General features: G+C 40.6%; 1 protein-coding gene across 1 annotated transcript in view; it reads right to left on the bottom strand.

Annotated features, from left to right (window-relative positions):
• Srgap2 (SLIT-ROBO Rho GTPase activating protein 2) overlaps nucleotides 1–25577 on the bottom strand; it is a 249497-nt gene that overhangs the window by 96959 nt on the left and 126961 nt on the right. Inside the window, exon 4 of the mRNA XM_005375386.2 lies at nucleotides 23459–23621. Coding sequence (XP_005375443.1) covers nucleotides 23459–23621 — 163 coding nt within the window. The remainder of the gene's footprint in view (nucleotides 1–23458; nucleotides 23622–25577) is intronic.

The raw sequence follows: 25577 nt of genomic DNA, 5'->3' as shown, positions 1-25577 counted from the left end.
GGGAAAACCTTCCACACATCTGATGTCACAAGTAAAGTTTTAAGTAACCATAATGTACTGAGAAGAAAGATAGTGTTTTTCCTGTTCAACATTTAAAATTTATTTTTCATTTTTTGAGACAGGGTCTCACTATGTAGCTCAGACTGGCATTGAACTCATTATGTAGCCTAGTGACAATCCTCCTGTCTCAGCCTCCTGAGTGCTATGATTATGGGCATATACCACCATGTCCAGCAACATGCAAAATTAAACCATACTTTTTTGGGTAAATACCTAGGGGCTACAACTAAAGAAAGACATGGAAATGATTACCATAAAATTAAGACAGCCAAGAAATACAGAGGGTTGTAACTTTTAAGGTACTGATAAAAAGCTCTATGCATTGACCCATGGCTAGTTACTTCAGTGTTTGCTTTAGAATTGCTCATTTATTACATGCATATGCTTTGCACACTTTTCTACCTCCTTACAATATCTCATATTTCGTATTTCAAAAACTAAAAAATGGGAGCTCTGTGACTAGCGAGATCTACCACAGATGCAGTACACTGGTTCATGGGTCTTCCCTGAATAGATTATAAAACGGTACCACTTAGGAGCAGCTGGATGAAGAAATCTATAGGGCAGCACAGGACACAGAGTTTCAATGCCCTCCAAATGTACCATACTTCCAGTACCTCCAAACCAGCCTTTGTTCTCCAGCCATTATTACCTAAGTTGACTCAGGGACACTTGTCATATCCATACTATCTTCATTAGAGTTATGCATGCAACTGTATTTTCCCTTTCCAACTGTAGTATAAGCCTGTGAAGGCTCTGGGTTACATCTTGCGATTAGTAATTAACAAAAATAATAATTGTAGCTAGTACTTAAGTGTTTACTATGTGCTAACCATTTATTGGTATAACTTCATTTAATCTCTGCAGTAACTATGAAATTTATTATTATCTCCATTTAATAGATGCTAAAGCTTAGGGAGACCAAACAATCTGTCCATGGCAGTCAGTACTAAGTGGTAGAGTTGATTTTTGTTGTTGTTGTTTTTTTCCAGTACCGGGAATCAAACTCACGACCTTGCGCTTGCCAGGCAGGCACTGTGCCACTGAGCTAAATCCCCAGCCCCCGAAGTGGTAGAGTTGAAATCTGAAATCTCAGGTTCCATACTATTTAGTCCTCCTCATCTTGTAGAATGTCCTTCATATAGTTATAATGCCCTTCATATACAATGTCCTTCATATATAATAATTATTGAGTGAAAACGGGGAGAGCAGAATAAAGGTCATAAACTTTCTGAACACAAAAGGGAAGGCTAAGTTGGGCATGGTGGCATACCCCTGTAATTCTAGTAATCAGGAGGCTGAGGCAGGAAGATCTGGAGTTACAGGTCAGCCTAAGGTACACAGTAAGTTTAAGATTTGACTGGACTATGTAATGATAACTTGTCTCAAAGGAGGGGTAGAGACAGTACACAAGAATATTCTTGATGTGTCAGTGTTCAAATCATCAGGTATACACCGTTGAAAGGGCTGTGGTTACATCTGTTTAAAAAAAACATGCAGAGATATAAAAAAATTAGCTGCTGTGATATTCTGATTAGAGGAAGGGAACCCAAAATTTCTCAGTTTTTTTGTCCACCTGCTGTATATGGATGCTAGACGTTCAAGGGGAAATGGCAGAGGCACGCCTCCCACAAGGGCTGGCACCATCTTGGGGGCGCTGCCTCTCGTTCTGCCATACAGAATTCAGGCAAGGATCCTCTTGGGGCGTGCGAAGGAACAGCGGGGAGAAAGGCTGAAGACACTGAGTGCTTTCAGGAGCCCCCTGGAAGCCACAGGAGAAGTGAGCACAGGGCTGAAAAAAGGCTCAGACACCCAAGGGAAGGAAACCACTGCTTGATCCATTCAAAAACAAGCACCAGGATCAAAGAATCCCTTGCAGCAACGATAGCAAAAAGAAAGCAACCGCAGGCCATGCAGTCCCCTGCATCTCCAGCCAGGCGGACTCTCGACTTGGGGAGGGACAGCATGACCCTGCCCGGCCTCTCTCCCATCAGCCCTGCCCCCAATTCCTGGGGACAATTGAGCTGTGTCTCTGGCATATGTGGAGCTGCAGGTCATGGTCATATTTAAAGAGAACATTCATTTTCCACAGGCGCTACCGGGTTCCTCAAAACACTCTTTGTGTCACTGTGTCTTTCCTTCTGCCCTGCTTTGACACTAATTTAATCAAGATGTCCTTCTAGCCTATGGATGGGGGACTCGTCAGTTCCACATTTCTCCTTGCGCTAGGGCTTTGCAGTGAAACATGCAGGGTTGAAACCAGCAAGTTGCGAAGATGGCGCCTAGGTCTCCAAGCTAGAATGTATCAACCTTTTATATAAACTTGAGGAAAGAGCTCACTAAGTTTGGGGTATGTTCTAGTAATTTACAATTAACCCTAAGTAATCTGCAGAGATTACTTAGGCAATATTACTTGGGCAATATTTTCTCAATATACAAATGTTCACATGCAAAATAGAAGAGAGGAAAACAAAGGGAAAAAAAGGGCAAGATTTCACCTTGGTATTTTTTGACTTATCTTTAGTTTCCAGAATGCAGAAAGAGCTAGAAATATGCTTGTCACAATTCTGCTAGCCCTTCTTCCTTGGTCTTCGCTCTACTCAGCCATAATTTTGCAAAATCTGAAAACTTACAATCAACCTACCCAAGAATCCAATTTTAGTTCAGAGCTGCCTTCCTTAGCTGTTTCTCTAGACTGCAGTCAACACCCAGAGGAGAAAGTTAAAACTGTGGTAAGGAATTAAAGCAGTAAGAAAAACAAACATAGCAAGCATCTGGAGCCCTGGTCCCCACCCAGGCTACCTGATTCCTGGTCTGCTGTCCTTTTCCTATGCTGTGGTCTCTCCTAAAAAGGGCTGCGCTGCTCTTTACACTTTCCTCAGTTGATTTGTGGATGCCAATTTGAACCTCTAAGCATGAGTCTTGTGGTCCAGAAGGAGTCAAAAGTATTCAAGAGAGGCCTGTGGCAGACTCGGGGAACTCGATCTAAGGACATGATTTGAATGTTTGATGAAATTCCTCTGCTGGCCACAGATCCAACTGTTCCAACCTCCCGCCTGGGACAGCAACCAAGCCCCTCCTCCACCTGGCTGCCATTTTAATCTGCTCATATCAGCAACGGCAGAAATATATTCAAAGAGTTATCGTTTCGGATAGACCACGAGAGGATTTTCAGAAAAGTATCAGGACTCCAGAACTTAGGAAGGTGTCCGCTCTATACCTTTTAGGCAAAAAAAGCTCCAGCCCTTCTCCTTCCTGCCTAGCTCCAATGGGCCATCAACTTGAGGTCAGTAACAACCATGGGTGCTTAGGTCAAATCCAAGGTTTTCTTCCAGTAACTAGAAACTCAAACTTCCAGCCATGAAAACCTGAAATGCTCTTTCCAGCAACCCTGAAGTTATCCTGCAAAAATTCATCCCCCTCAAGTACACAAACACCTCCCTCAGGCTGCTTCTTGCTGTAAGAACCCAGACTTCCTCCTTTTTCTCTTTTTTTGTGGGCTTCTTTTCTTTCTTTCTTTAGCAAAGCCAGTAAGAAATGCTTCCCTGACACTGGCAGATCTTAGGATCATGACTATACAACCATGTTGTGTGTTAGGGAAGAGACCATTCATTTTAAATCCAACAGAGAGCCAGGCATAGTGGTACACACCTGTGATCCCTGCACTTGGAAGGCTGAGACAGGAGACTCGCCACGAGTTCAAGCCCAGCCTGGGCTACATACTGAGTTCAAGGCTAGCCTGAACTACATGGTGAGTCTGCATCTTGAAAACAACACACAGTCCTGAGTTCAATTCCCAGTACCAAAAGGAAAAAAATCCAAAAACACACCCACACCCACAAACTAAAACAAAACTAAACCTAAAAGAGAAGGATACTCATTAAGCCAGCAAGTGGTGGAATTTGGGCATAGGATCAATGCAAGTAGCCCTTGGGCTATGAAGAACATCATCTCGTTTGATCACATCCTAGAACCAAATGAGCTCACCTGGAGATTACAAGCACCTCTAGCCTAAACAACAGGAATTTGCTCGTAGAGTTGTTCACTCTCTGAGATGTCATTTTATTAGGCCTATCATGGTTTTTTGTTTGTTTGTTTGTTTTAGTCTTCTGAGACAGTGTCTTGCTGTGTAGTCCAGGCTGGTCTTAAAACTCACTATGTGCCCAGGCTGCCCTCAGATTTGCAGTGATTCTCCTGCCTCAGCCTCCCAAGTGCTGGGATTACAGGTGTGCACCATGACACCCAGCTTACCATATTTTAATAAGGGCGGCTACTGTGGTTCTTAGAAAAATAATCCAGATATCACATATACATATATTTCATAAGCTAGGGAAAATATGCTTTTTCTTCCTGTCTCAGAATTTCCCAGCATTTGTGGACAGCACAAAATGTACACTATGCGCCTTCCGATTCCAAACAGAGCGGAATTGTCACTCCCCATCTTCTCCGCCACTCTCATGATCTCATTCAGGACCCCATCATCTTTTAAATGAGCGACAGCATGTGGTAGCTTTCTAACTGCTCTCACCTGTATAACATCTCCATATCGAAACATCTCAACTTTTCTAAAAGGCAAACTTGACCATGGCACTGTTATGGTAAAACCCATCACCCATTCCCAGAGTTTCAGTTAGGAAATATCTCTAGATGCTAAAAACTGGGGCAGCAAAGGATGGAGAGAAATAAAGACATTAATACAGTCTCAAGGTCTCCTCATAAGATACTGATGAAAATTCCTAGGAAAAGGCAGTAACTTTGCAGCAAAGAATCTGGGAGACAACCACCCTACCCAGAAATCAAAATTATCACTGCCAGGAATGGGACAAATCTATATCAAGTGCCTCCTGCTGTAAGGAACTAAGAATACATTACCTCTATGGCATTTTTGCCAAAACTGCTTAACCTGAATCTGATTATATACACCAGAATTGCAAGACATGCTACAAAACAACTGGCCAGTACTCTTTTTGCAATCTTTAAGTCTGAAATTATTTCAAAATGAGATGTTAAAACAACAAGACAGAGGCTTCCACTTAAACTGACTTCAGAGTATCAGGCTGTAAGGGAGTGTGCAAGGCTCCACCTACCTCCTCCGCCTCACTGCTTGCTACATGGCACCTGTGTTCATCCTCGTCCATACTCATTTGTGGTTGTGGAACCCTCTTCGTGTCAATTTGTTGTATGCAGAGGTTGTTCATATCCCCTTACCCACACTACCACTCTTCAAAGACGCAAAGGACTTCATAAGGCAAAGCTCACCTCATCCATCCCCCCACCAAAGGACCCTTTATTACAGTCTGTTACCGCTGTGTACTTGCGAGTCTGTTTCTACCCCTAGAGTTCACGTTCTTAGGGTAGGGACCCTGTCACAGGCACGGCACACAGTGACACCCACACAGAATCAGAACTCAACTACATGTTGAGTGAATGTACTGTCTATGTTTAAAGAGTAAATAAGGACAAAATGTACAATAGATATTGTGAAATAGGAAGAAATTGTTCAAAAGGAAAGACGAACTAGAGAAGGAAAAGGAAAAAAAGGACAGAAAAAAAGGATAAAATGAAAACAAAGCTTTATAAATAGGGAGGCGAAGAGGGAGTGAAGGGAGAGGAGAGGACTAGGAAAAAAAGAGGAATGAAAATACATCATATATAGGTACAAATTCTCTATGATGAATATGAACATTATGTGTATCTAAATTGTACCAATAAACTTAATAAAGAAAAAACTATCACAATACCCTATGTCTGTGCAGTGGGTAACAGTGTGCAAGCATTTTCAAGGGAATTCCCTCATTCAATTACACAATTTCAGTAAGAAACCTAAAAAAGATTATGCCAAACCCTCATTTTACAGGCTAGAAAATCAAGTCCTAGACAGATCCCAGATGTGGGCCCCACTGCGTGTTGGTGTGAAAGTTGGATCCCAGATCAAGATTTCTTTTGGTTCATAGACTCTAACAGGGACATCTTCCCTCCAAAGTAACAACCACAGAGCAAAAAACCTAAGTGTCTGGGCCTGGTGTGGTGCTCGGGGAAAGCATTTAATGAATGGCTGCTGCAATGAACTGGTCACCAGGGTGCAGCACTTCGATTACCTATTTCACTCAAGTTGAGCTTGAGCAAGGTGTTCCCTCTGAGGCTGGGTCTAACCCAAACACTAGACTGCATCTTATGAGGAATGTACAGCCAGGATCCCCTTGTCTTAGATGAGAAGGCTAATTTTCCATCTAAGAGACCTTCCATCCAGAGAGAGCAAGAGCCTGGCTCTCCTCCAGGACTCAGAGAGGATGAGGCAGAGCTTGCATAGCCTTGAGCTATGTGGTATCAGGCGAGAGGCAACAAGATCAGATCACAGCCTTACATCCAACCTGGGGAGGAAGCCCATGCAATGTGTCAGAAATCATCTGATCTATTTACAACACCCTTTTTAATCTTCCTGGGCCAAGAGGGGATATGCACTGATAACTTTGATAATGCCCGCAGGTACAGTTAATTTCCATTCCCATTCTTTGTGCACTGTTATGTGAAGGGGACTGGAAGGACAAAACTGAACCCCACTGTGGCTTCAGCCAACCACTTGGAAACAGACTGTTCAGAACTCAGCAGGGAGAACTCATTCTGAGTTTCCTGGGAAGGACCAATGCTGATCCTGGGCATACCTAAAAGACCCGGATGGCCTTGGGTCAGGGGGAATTCTTTTGTGGTTGGGTAACAAAGACTATAAAATTAAATTTAAAAGCCCAGGCAAGATTTGATATGAGTCTAATGGACACAGTTATAAAGCAAGATTAAATCAAAATGATAGTGAACTAATTTATGTTGTTTTAGAGAAGGTTATTTTATTGGTTAATGTGTTCTACATTTAATAGATAGATAATGTAAAGTTTCTAAAATGACTATGAAGATGACCTTTAATCTAAAAACGTAGTCTTACAGATTTGTTTTGGTTTTCTTTTTTCTTTTCTTTTCTTTTTTCCTTCACAGGACTGGGATAAAACCCACGGCCTTATGCATGCTAGGCAAGTGCTCCATCACTGAGCTATATCGCTACCTTAGGAAAGGACACTTTGATTAATACAACATTTCTCTTGCAAAGTAGTGTCATATCCTTTGTCATTATTACAAAGGTGTCATACCATCAAAGGATCTCCAGGAGGCAAAGCAAGCAAGAAGTTATGCTTCCTATTCAGCTTATAGATGGGCTCATGGAAGTCTGGGAAGGTCAAATTCTTGCTTAAGGTTTACACAAGATAATGCTAGTTGAAAGGAAACTTGAAAACTCCCTATCCCATGCTTACACAATTACATTCCTTACTAGCTGACAAAGCAAGATAGTGCTTTAAAATTTAGGGACAGTTTGCTGAGGATAGCACAGTCTCCCAAGATTCCAAGATGCAATCTAATGACATCTGCTCAGGTCCCCTTCTTCCTGGCCCCTTCATGGTGCTCATCTTTGAGTCTTCTCACTTGATGTCTGTGAGCTACATTGTTCTCGTGGGGCTTTGTCCATTTAACTTGTTCTTCTTTCCTCTTTCTTGGCTCTTCAAAGTCCTTTTCCTAGGCCTCAACTGCCCTTTACTCACTTTCTGGCTTCAATGTGTTTTATGTGGCTAATTTTCAAATCTCCCTTCCAGCTCTAACTCCCTTTACCATGTCTAAAACCTAACTCAGAAAGTATGGTGCCATGTGCACAGTCTGGAACTATGAAGGGAGTGTTGAGCAGACTTCAGAAGTCCTGGTGGGTTTACTCCACGTTTATGACTACCTCCCTGGGTGACCCAAACCAGGTCACCTCACCTTGGTTCTCAGATCACTCCCTAATTACAGGGCTGGATTCGAATCAGTGGCTCTCCCACATTCTTTCCTTAGTAGATGACAACTCCAACTTCCAGTGCTAAGGCCGAAATGCTTGAGGCCATCTTTGACTGCTCTTTTTCTCAAGTCATATTCCAGAAGCAAATCCTATTGGGTCTGTCTTCAAAATACATTCCAGAATTTGATGGATCAATCTCTCCACCCTGTTTCAATCTGCTATTACCACTCACATGAATTATTTAGAGCCTCCCTCACCTTGCTTCTCCTCAGTCCTTTTAACACAGAAGTCAGGATAGTCAGAAGTCAAACTTAATCATTCCTCTGCTTCAAAGGCTCCAAGGCCCTTCCTGATGCAGCCTGTCCCCAACCCTGAGCCCCAACTCCTGCCATTCTTCCTTATACCTAATCTGCACCAGATAAGACATCCCAATGCATGCTCTGTTTTCTCTGCCCAAAACACCTTCCTCAAAGAGTTAACAGCAACCCCCTCATTTTCTCCAAGTATCAGTCCAAGTACCAATATAGCGCTCTCTTTAAAATAGCAGTACTGCTAAGATCCATGCCCTGGCAAGACACAGGAAGCTATGAAAAACCATTTTTCAATGCCCTACCTAACATGGCTAATGGCCTTCTTCCACCCTATTCTTAAGACTCCTTGAGCTCACACAACCTTTCACATTCAGGCTCCAGACTCTTTCCACATGTTTCTCCCACTGCTGGCCAGAATGGAGCCTCTGAGCTGTTAGGCTGGTCTCATGGGTGGCATCTCTAATAGGGACAAAAAGCAGGAAAGGAAATTGCTATCAGATAATCAAGAAACAGTCAAAAGATATATCCATCAGATAAAAAAGCTACAGATAATTGAAAGTGTCAGCAGCTGGTAATTAAAGGAACATCAGCCCAATTCATTCCCCTCTATGAAGTCTGCCTGACTCCTCTGTCATGACTGTTTCTTTCTCCAAGCTGCTATAGACAACTAATTATCAGCATCACTCACTAAATTGCTGTCCTAAGTTGTAAACTGCTTTAGGAATGGATGCTCTGTTTGTTCAGTTGAGATACAAGAAATCTAAGATCTTGAAGCATGTTTTAAGCTTGCTCTGCAGAACTCTGATAGTGCCAACTTGAATACGAAGCAATGATAGACAAATAGCACTATTATTAAATTGAATTGAATGGACTGGTAGTAGTTATTTGTGCTCCTGGATTTAAATAAGGCAATGCTGGTTTTTTTGTTTGTTTGTTTTGTTTTTGTATGTGGCCCTGAGAGAAGGGTTAGGTAGGCTATGCAATTTTCCCTGCCTGAGAACGCCAAGGCCCAGAAAGGCCACTGACTCAGAGAGTAACAAAAAAGAGAATGCTTTTTTCTACTCTCCACCCTCAAAATGAACATCAAAAGGAAAAGAAGGTCATGGGAAGAGGCAAGACAGGAAAGGAAGTGATGCTTATGTGGGCAGAAGGCTTGGATTATTTTGGCTTTGGAGAAGAGATAATTAAAGCTAGAGAATGGATCTCCCAGTTTGTCTTCTGTATTTCCTTTCTATCCTATATGATAACACACTGCTAAAAAAGATTAGCTTAGAGATGCAAAGACCACCCCAGCTGGGAGAAAGTACAAACTGTACACTCTTCTACAGGAACATAACCCAATACCATCTGGCCATAACATCCTTCTGCAGAATGGTTTCTTCCCAGGTTTTGGCAATTATTACAATATTCTAGGAGGGAGGAATATGGATCTGAGTAATTTTCTTCAGTGTAAAGATGAGGAAACTGACATCACATGTGGTAAAAGAATGGCATAGAGCCTGCCAGGGCCCAGATTCAGGCACAGCTTTGAGATCTGGTGTCCCAGCTAAGCTCAAAGACAATGAGGATGATGAAAGAGGAAGACAAAAGAAAGAAGGAGGGTGGCTTCTTTCCTTGCTTTATATTAAATAAAAGCACAGGTTTCTACAGGCCCTAAGAATAAGAGACTCCCATGAAGATATCAAGGTGATTTTGGATTGCCTTTGGATGTGTGAGAACATGGTCCAGGGAAGATACAAGGCAACCAGAGAACATAAGGAATGGATGAATAAGTTATGGGGCAGCCAGGAGACAGAATGCTGTATGGTCATAAAAAGCAATGGATGTTTTGTTTCTTTTAAAATGAAAGGAAAAAGAAAACCAGAAAATGTTACTATTCAGTCCTATCCCTGGGCCTTATCAGTGCCTGCTTAATTTACCCAGAGGATGATTCCAGGAGCTCTAGAGATCAGGAAGGGGGCTGCTTCCAGGTTCCTGTGGTTGTTCAAAGCCAGAAATTAGTGCAATTAAAATTTTTTTTTTAATCAAAAGCTGAAAGTTCATTTTGAGTAAATGCTGGGAAAAGCTGAATACAGACCAAAAGGATTTGTGGAACATAGGGACAAAGAAGAAAAGCAAAACAACCCCATGGCCATATTTAAAATCAAAGAAAGGCAGGATCTGGTAGAAAAACTAAAAGATTGGGAAAAGTACAGTTTGGTAAGGAAAGAGTATGAAAATGGAAAAACTGAAGATGCTATCTCAGAAAAAGAAAACAAGTTTTTTTTAAATTTCAAATAAAAATCAGACTTAGGTAAGCAAGGAGAAATTCAAAAGAAAACTCTCTTGACAAAGATAAATAGAAGAGTCAAAAGAAGCCAGTCCTGTAAGAAAGGAGGCTGAAATCAAAGGTGCCGCCTCTCTCTGGACAAGTTGGGCAAGAAGCAGAATCAGACTAGCACAACGGAAATACTGTCCTGATAGCAACATCAAAAAGTGTGACTATAGAAGGCACACAACAGTAATTCCATGCACAAGGCACTTTTCCAATCCCATTGCCACCTTTCCACATGCAAGACCTCACCACCAATCCCACCACCACCTTTCCACATGCAAGACCTCACTCAGAGCACAGTGACAGGAAGAGATGACTCAGTGAAGCTGAATGCCTTGGCTTGAATCCCAATCGTCCAACCACGGTAGAACCTGGAGTAAGTCACTTACCCCTCTGCCCACATTCTTACAATGGGATGCTAACACCAGTACAGCATTCACCTTACAGGGTTGTTGTGTTGAATAGCCTCATATATGTAAAGCACTTAACCTAGTTCCTAGGCATGGTTAATCATGTACTATTAGTTATTATTATTTGCTGTGACTATTATAATAAAAACAGTATTGCTCAGCAAGTACCCCATTACTGTAGTTTTTCCTACAAGTAATAAGTTTTTATAAGCTATTGTCTATTTGTACAGTGCCTGATGAGTTGTATTGTAATCCTCTCCTTTCCTCAGAGAGGTGTCTTACATTCAAGTGTGTTAGAGATGGTAAACAGCAACTCATCTAGAATTAGCCATTGATGTTTAAATTATCAGATGAATGACTGAGTTGCCATCTAACATTTGTATGATGGTATAAACATTTGAAATACTTAGGTATAACTTCAGTAAAGGTAACGCAGCAAGGCTGAACTCTTTGGAGTGTCAGGCTCTCTCAGTTACTGATTTGTACGGTGCCCACCTCTGAGGTTTCCATTGTGCATGGCAGCTTAGAGAAAGCTATGCAGCTCTGTGACAAAGAAACAGCCTGGAGCTTTCTGAATGTTTCCTTCATAAGAACTCTATGTTAGAAGCCTAACTTATTTTCCAGACAATCAGCTTTGACCTCACATGAGAAAAGATATTACTATAAAATGAAGGATTCAGGCTATGATCACTGTATGGGGGGGGTTCAATGTTACCCTCACTACTGGTAGGTTAACTAGGTAGTAGCTACTTCATGAGGTGATGTGGCATGAAGTACATGACATTACCTATATTATGTATTTTTTATTTGTTTTTTTTTTTGTCTTTTTGAGGTAAGGTCTCATTATGCAGTTCAGGGTAGCCTTGAGCTCACTTTGTAGCCGAGACTGGCCTTGCACTCACAAGGATCCTCTGCCTCAACCTCCCAAGTGCTGGGATTACAGGCATGCACCACCATGCCCGGTTTATATTATGTATTTTAAATAAAAAATACATAACCTTTGGGAACAATATAAGGATATCTGCCCTGCACCAATCTTATTCAACACAGTTCTTGAAGTTTTAGCTAGAGCGATTAGACAAAAGAATAAAGTAAAAGGGATACAAATAGGAAAGGAAGAAGTCAAATCGTCCTTATTTGCAGATGATATAATCCTATACTTAAAGACCCAAAAGACTATTAGAGCTGATAGATAAATTCAGTGAAGTAGCAGGAATAAAATCAACATTAAAAAAAATCAATAGCTTCACTATATACCAATAAAGGACTGGTTGAGAAAGAAATCAGGAAAACAATTCCACTCACAATAGCTTCACAGGAATCAATCTAGTCATGGAGCTAAAAGACCCCTACAACAAAAATTTCAGAACACTACTTGAATGTGGTGGTGATTCCTGTAACCCCAGCACTCTAGAAGGCAGGAGGATCACAAGTTCCAGCCCAGCCCGGGCAATTTAGTGACTTAGAGAGACACTATCTCAAAATAAAGTATGGGTTCAATTCCCAATACTGAAAAAAAAAAAAAAAAAAAAGTTTTTGTTTTCTTTTGTTAAAGATCACTGAAGAAATTGAAGATACCAGAAGATGGGAAAATGGCCAATACTAAAAGCTATCTACAGATTCAGTGCAATTCCCATCAAAACACCAATGGCATTCTTCACAGACCTACAAAATACAATCCTAAAATTTCATAAGGAATCATAAAAAGACTCAGAAAAGCCAAAGCAATCCTAACCAAAAGCACAAGGGTAGAGGCATCACAACACCAAATTTCACTAGGTGCCAGTCTTCCTGCCTCAGCCTCATAAGTGCTAGGATTATAGGCATGTACCACCACACCTGGCATGTTTTTTGTACTTTCTAATTTTCTATAATTAACATTTAATACACAATTTTAAAAGGTCATTTGTAAGGATAGAAAGGCAGGAGGAAGAAAAAAAGAAAGTGGAGAAGAAGGAAAGGAAAGAAGGGGAAACAGAAAAGGGATGGGAGGGAAGACAGTGTGAAATAAGCATGTTTTCAATTTACTTCCCCTTAAATCTGGATTGTGATCAGATCCAACAATTTGGCAACAATTACTTTCTAAAGAGATCATCTACAAATCCTGAAACCTAACTGGCAGGCTGCTGTTCTGGAAAGAACATAGGACTTCAAACTTGTTACCTCCACTTCCTGGTCTTACAAAAGAGTTTAGGTTTTAGTTTTTCAAATATACATGCCAAAAAAAAATAACCTTCTAGTATAGGGTTCATAGCAGCATTATTCATATTTACCACCAACTACCCAAATACCATCAACACTATAATGGATAAAATCTAAAAGTTTCAAGTTGCAGGAACCCCTCGGGCCCCAGGTAAACAGGGACAGTTGGCCATGACAGGTCCTGCCACTGCAGGGAGACCAGCTTTGGAGTTAAAAGTCTGCCAAGTTAGAGGGGCTTAATAAACATGCCTGGCTTTTCAGGGAAACCCCAGAAGGCCAAGCTGTAAGTATATAGGGCATGGGTGACACACACATGTAATTCCAGCACTCAAGAGGCTGAGGCAGGAGGATTATCAAGAGTTTGAGGCCAGACTGCACTACACAGTTCAAGTCCAACCTGAACTACATAGTGAGACCCAGTCTCCCCACCCCTAAAAGAGTATATAGAGTACGTCCCAAAACTAAAGGTAAAGCCAAAATGTACTCACTGTAGCAAAGCAGAAAACCAATCTCCCACAAGTTCAAAGTGATCAACCAGCAACTAGTTATTAGAAAACAACACAAAACTAACACTCTTCACAAGAAGATAAACACATCTACATTCTCTATAGCTTATACAACATCGACTATGTACAAAAAATAAGTAGATGTGAAAAATAAGGAAACACTGAAAGCCAAGAGACAAAAGGATGACATTTACATCATTGAAAGAATAGTATAAGACTCTGTTTATATTTTTAAAAATATAAACAGGCAAATGCTTATGTTATTTTAAAAGAAGCTACCCTTGAGGGGGTAATGACTAGAAGAATACAGGAGGGGTACTCCTATAACATTGATGACATTCTTTACTTTATCTGGATGCAGGTTACACAGTTGTTTCAGTTTGTAAAAATTTAGCTACATGTTTTACAATATGTGCACTTGATCTAAATATTTAATACTTTCATAAAAAGTTAAGGAAACACCCTTGTAATACACATAAAAGGGCTAGAAGAAATATATATTTAAGGCCCACTACACTGTGTGGTATTTATAGAAGGCATTTGGGGTTTTTTTGTTTTTGTTTTTGCTTTTAGAGACAGGGCCTCACTATGTAGCCCAGCCTGGCCTAGAACTTGTGGCACTGTTCCTGCCTCAGCTTCCTGAGTGCTGGGATTACAGGAGTGCACTGCAGGCATTTGTAACAGTAGTATTATCATCATCCCACAGAAAGTTTGGGGAGACCTAAGTGGATTAAAAAGCCCTAAGCTTCCTACGTGAAAATCTTACAGTTCACTTTGATTTTTAAGGTGTTTTTAAGCACTAGCCTGATGCTGCGTTTACAGTATTCACTATACACTTATTGACTGAGTGGACCCTCTAATTCAGGGTAGTGTTCATGTACAAGGTTGCAATTTTCTTTCCTCCTCTTTCTCCATCTTCTCTCTCATTCTTCTTTAGATTCTCTTAATCATCCTTTGGTTTATAAAAACTGAATTACCACTACACCTTTGGGTTTTTGTTTTGTTTTGTTTTGTTGCAACAGGGTCTCGTTAAGTAGTTCAGGCTGAACTTGAGCTCACTACTTAGCCCAGGCTCGTCTCAAACTCTTGACAATTTGTCCTGCTTCAGCCTCCTGAGTGCTGGGATTACAGGCCTGTGCTACCACCCTACACCTTTGAATGTTCTAAACCTACTGTTTTGGGCTCGTTCAGAAATGGCAGCTACATAGCTAAGAACTAAGCCACCAAAAAGGCAAGCATATAAACAAACCTAAGGGAAAGATGGCAAACATCTTTGATGTACACGTTCCCCTCGAGTCACATCTTCCAAATTCCTAAAAAAGCCTGCACCACCCAGAGAGAAGCCTCCAGGGAAAGCATATGGATGCTGCTGACCTAGTGTCCCAGAAACCAAAGCTAGAACCCCATGAACAGCCTGGCTGCACAGCCATCCTCAGTGCTGGCTTTGGCAGTAAACCTTACACCTTTAGTCAGGTAACTTTGAAGTAGCTGGCAATCTTCCACCTTCTACTCAAGCTCAGCTTCACATCCTATTCTTTTCTTCAAAGACAATCTCTTTATGAGATATGAAAGTATAAAGCTCAATTAATCAGAACAGATTTTTTGTGATCAAAAAGATAAACTGGGCAACCTGAACACTACCTATAAAAGCACTGTATAATGCTGCTGGTCACCGTGTCATAATGCAGAGAAAATGCAGTCAATGACAGCTACTGAGTCTGGTTGTGGAGGTGGGTAAGAATGGAAAGGTTAAATTTCTCATCTACTCCTCTCTCAGGCATCTCCAGGTTAAACCCTTTCACAAGGGCACAGAACACAGGGATACAACCTTTGGGAAACCTTTCTCCACACTGTGCAGTTCACCCTTGGTGTCTACGGGGAACTGCTTACAGAACCCCTGAGGATACCAAAATCCAAGGGTGCTCAAGGCCCTTATATGAAATGGTATGGAATTTGCACACAACCCATGTATATCCTCCTGTATACTTTAATCATCTTTAGATTATTTATACTACCTAAAGCAAGATAAGTGCTATGTAAATAGTTGTTATACTGCATTGTTTAGGAAATAATGGTAAGAAAACAGTTTAAATACATACAGTATACAGATGCAGTTTTTATCTACAGTTGGCTGAATCTATAGTGGGGAGCTTGTGGATATGGAGGGCTGACTGTACATGCTAGACATGTATGGGTGCTGTGGGTCAGCTTTTTTCTTCTAGTTTGTGACAGTAACACCACCAAACATGGCTCCTTACAGCATCCCTGACCTCCCTCTGCACATCCACCAAGCAGCTGTACTCAGAGGCTCCAGAGGAAACCTATTCCAGTCCAAAGTGAATAAACAGATAGGCAACAGACATTGCCTTTAGTTCAAAATCTCCTTTAACCTCTTTTACTGCCAGCCCCATTTCCTCGGTGCCAAGAAAATCTGCCTGGTCACAGCAATTCTCCTGTGACTGATTCACCAATGATAAAAGGACATGTTTAACATCCGCGGGTCCTGGAGAAATGTCTTAATTGAGCCTCTTATATTCCTCAGTACTCTGCTTGCATTCCCTACTTCCACAGTGTAAAAGAAGCCAACATACATTTTGTCACCTCCTGGAACAAAGCAGGAAACCACACCAGGCTGCCTAGAGAAACTGGCCCAGCTGGAGGGGCAGGAAGATGGTGCGCACATCCTTTGTGTTCCTCACTCGCCCAACATGGAAAGCAGAGGATTAGTAGTGCGGTTCTCACTCTTGGCTGTGTGCAGCAATCCCCAAGCCCTCTGGCTGAGACTTTGATTCAACTGTTCCTGGCATGAGTATTTTTATTATTTTAAAATCAACTTTACTGAAGCATAATTTGCAGAAAACAAAATGTACACATTTGAAGTATACAGTATGATAAGCACTGACAAATGTACCACCACCCTCAAGATTACGTAACTTTTCCATAAACCTTTAAGTTCCTTTATAGCCCTTCGCAGTCAACCTTCACTCCTACCCCGGGTCCAAGGCAATCACTAATCTATTTTCTGTCATTAAAGATTTATCTTTTCTAAAGCTTTGTATAAATGGTAACTTACAGGATGGACTCATTTTTGTTCTTTTGGCTCCATTTGGCTCCTTTTTATCAGTATAATTATATCTATCAGCATTTTGTCTCTTTTTATTGCTGAGCGGTATATATGGATGCACCACAATATGTTTTTCCATTCATCTGTTGATGGACATTTGGATTGCTTCCAGTCTGGGCTATTATGAGTGAAGTATTAGTTTCCTATGGCAGCTGTAACAAATTACTGTAAACTTGGTGGCTTAAAATAACATATATTTGCTCTCTTATACTTACAGAGGTCAGAACTTCAAAAGTAACTTCACTGGGCTGAAACCAAGGTGTCAGCAGGCTTGCCTCTGCTTGGGAGGCTCTTGAGAACAGTGCTCTCTTGCCTTTTCTAGCACCTAGACCTGCTGCATGGCTTTTTCCTCAATGCAAAGCCAGTGGCATAGCATTTTCTCTCTGTAACTTTGCTCCTGTTGAATGGACTTCTTTTCTTTTATTTGTAATCTCTGTCTCAAAAGGGCACTGTGATTGCATTTAGGCCCATGTGGCTTATCAAGCATAATAGCCCATCACAAGAACATGCAAGTGTTATGTGAATAAGGCAGCACTAGAGGTTCCAAGATTAAAACATGGATACCTTTTGGGAGGGGTAGTCATTTTTCAGTCTATCACAAAAGCTGTTATGAATATTCAGATATTGGTCTTTGTATAGACACATGCTTTTATTTCTCTTGGGAAAATTCCTAGAAATACCTAGAACTGCTAGGTCTGACTTAACTTCATAAGACCCCAATAACAACAACAACAACAACAAAAAGACCCTCACAAACCATTTCCCAAACTGATCATACTGTTTCACATTCTTATCAACAATTTCGTGTGCATGCACGTTGTGTGCGTGCATGCATGTGTGTATGTACTGGAAATTGAACCCAAGGAGTGCAGAGCTATAGCCCCAGGCCTCAATTTTATTTTTAGACAGGGTCTTGGTAAATTGCTGGCTAGCCTTGAATTTATGATTCTTCTGCCTCAAACTCCAGAGTAACTGAGATTATAAGTGCATGCCACCATGTCTGGCCCATCCTTGCTAACACTTGGTATTGTGAGGACTTTTACATTTAACTGCCTAGCAAATGTGCGGTATATCACCTTATTATTTTAAAAAACACTTTTCTTGGTGCTGGTTATAGAACCCAGGGCTTCATGCACATTACTTTTACTCAAGCACTTTGCCACTGAGCTATATCTAAATCTTATTGCTTTAACTCACACTCCCTTGATAATTAATGACACTGAAATTTTTTCATGTGCTGATTTGTCATTTATATATCTTTATTACTTAAGTACCTAGTATGTTTTGCTTATTCTGAAACATTTGGATAGTGAGTTTTATTTTATTTATTTATTTATTTTGAGACAGGGTCTTGCTATGTAATTCAGGCTGGCCTTGAGCTTACCATATAGCCAAAGCTGGCCCCAAGCTCATGGTGATGCTCCTGCCCCTGCGTCCCAAATGCTGGGATTACAGACGTGCACCACTATGCCCAGTGATAGTGAGTTCTACAAGTCCTCTATTCTACATTCTCATACAAATCTTTGTCAGATATACATTTTGCTAAGGTTTGAATGTAGCCCCTAAGTTCATGCTGTAAAGTTAACCTCAAATGACACAGTGTTGAGAGGTGGGACCTTTATGAGATGAGTAAGTGAGTGGATTAAGGCATCAGAGGTATTTTGGACGTGGGCTGGTGATGAAAGGATCAGCCTGGCTTGTGCACTTGTGCTCTCTGTGCTTCCCTTCTCTCTGTGGTCCATGCTTGCCGTCTACTATGTTATGATCCAGCAAGGCCTGAGCTCCACGTGAGCCCCTCGACCTTGGACTTCTCTGTCTCCAAAACTGTTAACAAATAAACCTTCAGGAGCCAAATTAAACCTCTCTTCCTCAAAGAAAAATTAAAAGATTCAAATCTTCACTCTTTATAGGCAAGTCTCAGCTATTCTGTTACATAAATGCAAAAAGGACTGAGACACCTGCATTGCAAATATTTTTTCGTAGTCTATTATGGCTCATTTTTCATTTTCTTAACAATATCCTTTCAATAACAAAAGTTCCCAACTTGATGATGTCTCATTTCTCATTTACCTTTTTTTTTCCTTTTATGATCCATGCTTTTTATATCCTTGTGATCTTTGTTTATTCAAGGTCACGAAGATTTTTAAAAATTCTCCAAGTAACTTTCAGGCACAGGCAAAGTTGATACTACTGGTCTATGGGGAACCTGACCTAGCTGTCTCAATTTAACCTGAGTTTCTGCCAGAGAAACTTACAGAGCTCAAGGTAGGGAAGAAATACAGGAAAGTGGAATACTGCAAAAGCAAGGATGCAGCTGAGACCCCTTGGCCTGTCTGAACTGACCCGCTCCCAATCTTAAGTGTGAGCAGCTGTCAAGGGCTGAAACAGTAAGTTGAAAAAGCAAAGTCAGAGGCCCTTTCAGTGTGTTCCATCAAGGTGAAAAGGGAAGAGAGAAAAGGACTGGCCTCCTTTGTGAGAAGGAACACACTCAAGTTAACTTCACTTTAATCTGATCAAGTGGGGAAAATTATTTCTGTTCTTAGTGAGATTCTTTTAGAACACGCCTCTCATAGAGACAACATGGACATGGCAGTCAGACTTGGCAGTGTTTGGTCACCGTTTCTGAAGCCACCACATTAAACGAATGAAGGTGGCAGTAATAATATTTGTCTAAACCTTGGTTCCAACAGGGGTCAGACAAACTGAGCTTTCATTACACGAAAGGAGATGTTAGAAGCACTGAACAGGCTCAATTTTCCCTGGACTCCTAGGCAAAGTGGGTCTGTTTCTAAGCTGTGGACAGGAGGCTACTTTCTCCAGATGTTATATTTAGCTAAAGGAATCTCCAACAGGGCCTCATGCAAAATGTGAAATATGTCCCAGCAGGCACAACCACAAACCAGAGGGCCAGCAGGGAGCACCCCTTAAGGGAGTTCAGGAGCATAGAGGGGCCAATTGTGCAGCCACCCTGACAACCCCAAATTAGCTGAATTAGCTGTGAGCCAGATTTTTGGCCAGTTCTCACATTTAATGGGTCTTTGTTTCCCTCTTACTGGAGATTCTGGCCCTGGGGAGAAAAACATGCTGCCCTGTTTCAAGGCAACTCCCAGCTGCTTGTCCCAACACCAGGTAAGAGAATAATCCAGTGTTAGTGTTTAGCATCGCCACACCTTTTGAAGTCAAATGCAAAAGACAAGGTTAGGTTAATTCTACAACTCAGTGAAATATCTGGCTTCAATGGAAAAGGGTAAGAAAACCTGGAATAGCCTCTTTCCTGCATACCTCCAATGCTAAGGCCAGATGACTGAAACACTAGCCCTACCAAATTTTGCCTAACCTCCTTCAACCTCAGTTTCCTCCTTCAACCTCAGCTTCCTCCTTCACAAAAAAGTGATAATAACAGTAACAAGCTTATAGAATTATTGGAAGGATTAAGGAACATATGCATATAAAGTATTTCATACAATACCTGGCACATAAGTATTTAAAAATGTTGGCTTATCACGCTCATAACTTTACCAGTGAATTTTATAGATTAAAATTAACATAAAGCACAGATGTCCACAGTCAAGACAGAAATAAAGCTATCTTTTTTGAAGCCTCTGTCTCCAAAGAAATGGATTTTCCTTTTGCTGCTAGAATCAAACCTACTGGTACAAGAAAACATACACTTATTTTATACACTTGAATACAGTTTGGCATTTCATGGTTGCTGATCATTTTAGATAACAGCATCTGAAACAATTCTTCATTCCTCAAGAAATCTGATCTTCAATTGCTTAAACTAGCCCTCTCCACACCCTTATCTCACTCTGGCTTGTCCTTATCTTTGGCGCTGCAATTTATCTAACAAAATTTAACAAAGTTTATACAGCAACTAGAAGAAGCCTCTATTGTAGGCTGGTCACCACAGAATTGTATTATATTGTATCTAGAAAGTGTCATGAAATCATTGAGCCCAAACTTTTTTCTTTTACGTTTAGGGAACTGAGACACTCAAAGAAGTCACTGCCCATGGTCTCAGAGCTAATAGAGCTAGGCCCAACAGAAAGGGCCACTTGGAAAAGGCCTTTGCTTTGATAGTACAAAGCAAGCCCCCAAGAAGCTTCAAATAACTGATAGGGTACTGGGTGTAGGGACACACACCTGTAATCCCAGCACCCAGAAGGCTGAGGCAGGAGGATCGCTAGGAGTTTGAGGTCAGCCTAGACTACATAGGGAGACTCTGTCTCAAAAAACCAAATACCAAAACAAAAATAAATAAACAAACAAACAAACCAAACAACAATAGAAAAATGACTGGGTGGCTAGGAGCATTTCTAAGGTCTCCAATCTGACGAGGACATCTTAACCAGTGGGATTCTAATTTATCATGTACAACAAACTCTAAACAAAAAAGATTGAAAAACTGGGGTATGGAGAATGTTTCTGTGCCTTTTACTAGAAAGCAGAACTGTTTTTACCCAGCCAAAACAGAATGAATCTGTTTATTTAAAGTTCTTTGTGTATATTGGGATCCCAAGGGAGAGAGGAAAGTGATTATTCACTTTGTGGGATAGTAAATGTTGGCCACTCAACAATCCTGTGTATCTCTCTAATCAACTACAATCTAATTGAAACAAAGTTATAAAGATCAAGTGAAAGTCCTATAACCTGCAATTATGTACAATACTATGAATAAACTCACAAATGTAACATTGTGAGAGAAACAAGGCCCCAAAGAATATAAACTGTATGATTCTACTTAAAGTATGAAATGAAGCAAAACTAACCACCATTATGAAAAGCCCGAACAGTGGTTATCCTTACAGGCTTAGAAGGGGGCTGGCTAGAAGGCAACATTGGGAGGTCTTCTAAGGTACTAAAATGTTTTGTTTCTTATCCAGGAACTGGTTACATGGCTGGGTTCACTGTGAAAATGCACTGAGCTGAGTGTACTTTTCTTCAATGAAATATCTGAAGAGTCTTGTGAAATACTTAAACACTCCTATATAAGAAAGTCTCTCTTGTACCTGTAGCATAAAAGGGCACAATTTATGAAGGTTAGCCTTAATACCACCATTGAAATATCATTTGTGGGCAGATTTGCCTTCTGGAGTGACAGGCCCTGTGCCTCGCAGGTGCATCATACCTGGAGGCCTCCGGTGAAATGTGGCTGGGCACCTGCTTTGATGTCTGGCTGCCTTCACCACAGACATCTCTGAGAGCTGGAGAAACTAGACTTTCTCAGCATGGACCCTGTCTAAGCTTCTAAGAGTAGGAGAAGTGAGGTGACAGATTACGTGAAGTCAAGCTAGGTGAACATCTCTTGCCAAAGTGTTTTCTCAGAACAGAGAATGCAGAGGCACAAACTGCTTGCCTATCCGTTTCCTGCTTGAGACAGTCTGAGCAGCTATGAAGGTCACACAGAGAAGCTGAAGTGGTAACCAATTACTGTTGAGATTTTGCCTCAATAGATTTTAATTTTAGTCATACACACATCACCAAGTGTTGCACAAGAATTCAAATCAATAACAAGAAAGAGCAGATGCTAGAAACTATGCAGACGGTATAAAGCACCCTTATCCCCAAATGAAGTGTGGCTCCAGCCACAGGGCAGCCAGTGTGCTCTTTTCTCAGATGATTGGACCCTCAGTACTCCATTTCTTGAGACACGAGGAAAACCCCTTCATGAATCAGTCCATAGTACATTCTAGGAGTTATAACTCAATTCTTTTTTTCATGCTGGTGAAAACAGAAGGGACAGAATACTAATTCCAAACCTGGTAAAATCTAGAAAAATGACAATAAGGGTTAGAAAACTGATGAAGAGTTACAGCTGCACTGATGACACTCCTAGTTGTGAGTCTTTTCTCTCCCAGCCGCAAATATAAACATTGGATTCTGGCCACTAGAAACCAATGAATTCTATATATATATATCCTCTTTCTCCCTTCAATTTATGGGAAGTTTATTCATTTTCTGGAAAGCCTTTTGGGGATGTCAGAGACTGAGTGTCAGGCATGGTTTATTACGTGTAATGGGTGGGGCTTGTGCCACCATTTGTAACTAAACCTCATGAATAAACAGCTCCATAAATGGCTAAGAGTGCAAGAAAAGAGGTTCCTGGACTTTCCAAGAGGCTTGTTCTACCACTAACAGGAAAGGTGAATGGCAGAAATTCCTTAAGATTATTGCAACTATTTTTATTTTCTCCTTGGTCAAACTGCTCAATCAACGCCCAAGGAATTGTGGTAACAACTGAGCTTCAGAAAGCAGTGAAGGACCCATAGGAAAGATACAGCATGCAAAGAATAGCCACATTCTTGAATCCATCTTGGCCAAGATGATAACCTAGAAAGAGACCTAACCAAAAATATAAACATACATGAGTTTGCTAAATGAACTAGAAAAAGAAAACAAGACGTAATACTCAATTTCCCTGAATCCCCCGAAAGCTTTGGAAATTACTTGAAGGAACCACCAAAATAGTCATTGAAATCTGTAGGTTATAAATAATGGCACCAGCCCTAGAGTTGTACCTTGCAAATGGTTACTTTCCAAGGGCTAAAACTAATTCATGTCAGAGAGGAAGAAAAGAATGCTCATTCAAATATTCTTTTCTCATGAATATGAGTAGAAAAGGGCCAGTGGAAAGCCTGTCACAAAGCCAGTAAGATACCTATTCTTTTATTTAAAAGACTATCACTGCTTCACTAGAGCAATATCTACATACCTTTTTAAAGAGCCTTCCTGAGTCCTCGCTGACTTGGACAAATCGAGGAATTATATTATTCAGGTAGATATCACTTAGGGTGGTGTGGTCCCTGCTCTCCCGTTTCACCTGGTTTAAGAGGAGATTCCAACAGTTGACTGGAGAGAGAACATTCTGATCTTTCCTGCAGAGAAACAGCAAGAAAAATAAAATCAACACTGGTAAGCAGCCAGGGCCAACATCTACAATTAGAGTCCACATCACAAAAATCACAGCAATCAAAGCATAACCAGAAATGAGGATATCTTCCCTAAAGCCTGATTACTACATATTTTTCTTTTCTAAAAATTAGTGGAGAAAACAGGAAAAAATAAGAATAAGAAGAGAGGGAAAGAAGAGGAGGAGGAGAAAGATTATTTGCTAAGTATCTACTATGTCCTGGGAACTCAGACTTTAAATGTATTATCACATTTAAGCATCATCATTTCATTGTAATGAAAAAACTACCATTATTGCCTTATTACTGATTAAAAAACTGAAGTTCATAAGAGTTTTAATTTGTGTGTAGCTGGTAAGGAGTCACACAGGAACAGGGAATTAGGTCCTAGAATTATAGTTCTGCATTGCCTAACTAGAACAGGTTGTCTGACTCCAAAGTCCATTCCTCAGCCATTAGGTCATTTGGCTTATCTCTAGGGTTAGAAACACAAGGTACAGATTTTATCTAGAGACAAAAATTTCTAGAGCATTAGAGACTAATCCCCCAAAGTTTATCTATTTAAGAATCAATGAAGGCAAGTTTGGTGACATCTGCCTTTAAAAAGTCACTGAAAAGATCAGTTCTACGGAACCCAACTAAGAAGTTTTGATTTCATTGACTAAAACAGTCTCATATTTCATATAACTGAGAACATGAACCATATCTGAATATAGTGTATGTATTCTTAAAACATTTACGGCTTGAGAGAGACAAAAGTGCTAACCTTTCAGATACTCATTTTAAATGAAAACAATGTGATCTGAAAGAATTATCTTCTCAATTCACAGTACTAATTTAAATAGCAGAAAGTTCTGCACCTGGAATTTTGATTTCTTCCAAGACTGACACAAAGTAGGAATCATTACAGTACTATTTATCAAGGGATACTGTGTGCATGGCACATGGCTGGGGCCTTTGCACAAGTCCATTAACTGAAGCCCCACAACTATCCAATGAGATGAGTGCTGTTAGCCACATTTGAAAGATGAGGAAAGGTGGACCAAAGAAATGTTAAACACCTTCCTCTGGGACACACAGCAAAAAGGTGGCAATGCTGGGATTCAAAATCAGGTATGGAACTGCAAAGAGAGTGTTCTTAACCACTGAGAAGAATCTCAACCTGCACCTTTTCCCTTTCCCCACTCTCCCTCCAATCAGACTCATCATACATAGGAAGTAGCTGATAGTGGCCTGGTTCTTGAGCCTACATTGTCTCCATTTGGTACTGGAGGGGTCCAGGCACCTGTGATTTGTGAAGCTGGAAGTTCAACTTGGAGGAGTTTTTAAATTCTGTAATAAGCAAATAATTACAGCATAGCACACGGGCTTTTGAACACCTAAGACCAGTAAATCACTACATGTCTAGCCAATCTAAGAAGCTGCTTCAAGCCCATGACTATTACAATCCATGTAAAATTGTCCTACACTTGTCCCCCAAGCCCTACACCCTGCCAAAGGTATTGCTATAGACATTCCTATAGACAAAATCACTAACACTTATAAGCCAATCATGGTGGCAACGTGATGTCCATTACCTTTGTGGGGAAATTAAAAGATTGTTACGGAAATTAAAAAATATACTAGTGAAGAGGGAAACATATGTGTAATTAATTCACTTCCTTATTAGCCTCTAACATCTGAAAAAAAAAGTTAAACAGAAAACAATCCTAAATCTAAAATGGTGAGATACTAAAGCACATATGCTCAATGCTATTTGATGTTTCCATTGGAAGGAAACTTTCAAATTAATTTCAAATCAGTTTTAATTGTAATGTTCTACAAAAAAATCTAATTTACATTTCCTCAAGTGGTTTCTCTTGGCAAGATACCCACATCCTCAGTAAGCATGAAATGTACCAGGCCACTACACTTCTCTTTAAA

Source organism: Chinchilla lanigera, unplaced genomic scaffold (genome assembly GCF_000276665.1).
Source record: "Chinchilla lanigera isolate Chin_1 unplaced genomic scaffold, ChiLan1.0 scaffold00005, whole genome shotgun sequence".
NCBI lineage: Eukaryota > Metazoa > Chordata > Mammalia > Rodentia > Chinchillidae > Chinchilla > Chinchilla lanigera.
The sequence above is the reverse complement of the archived record's forward strand: the minus strand, read 5'-3'. Positions and strand labels throughout refer to the sequence as shown.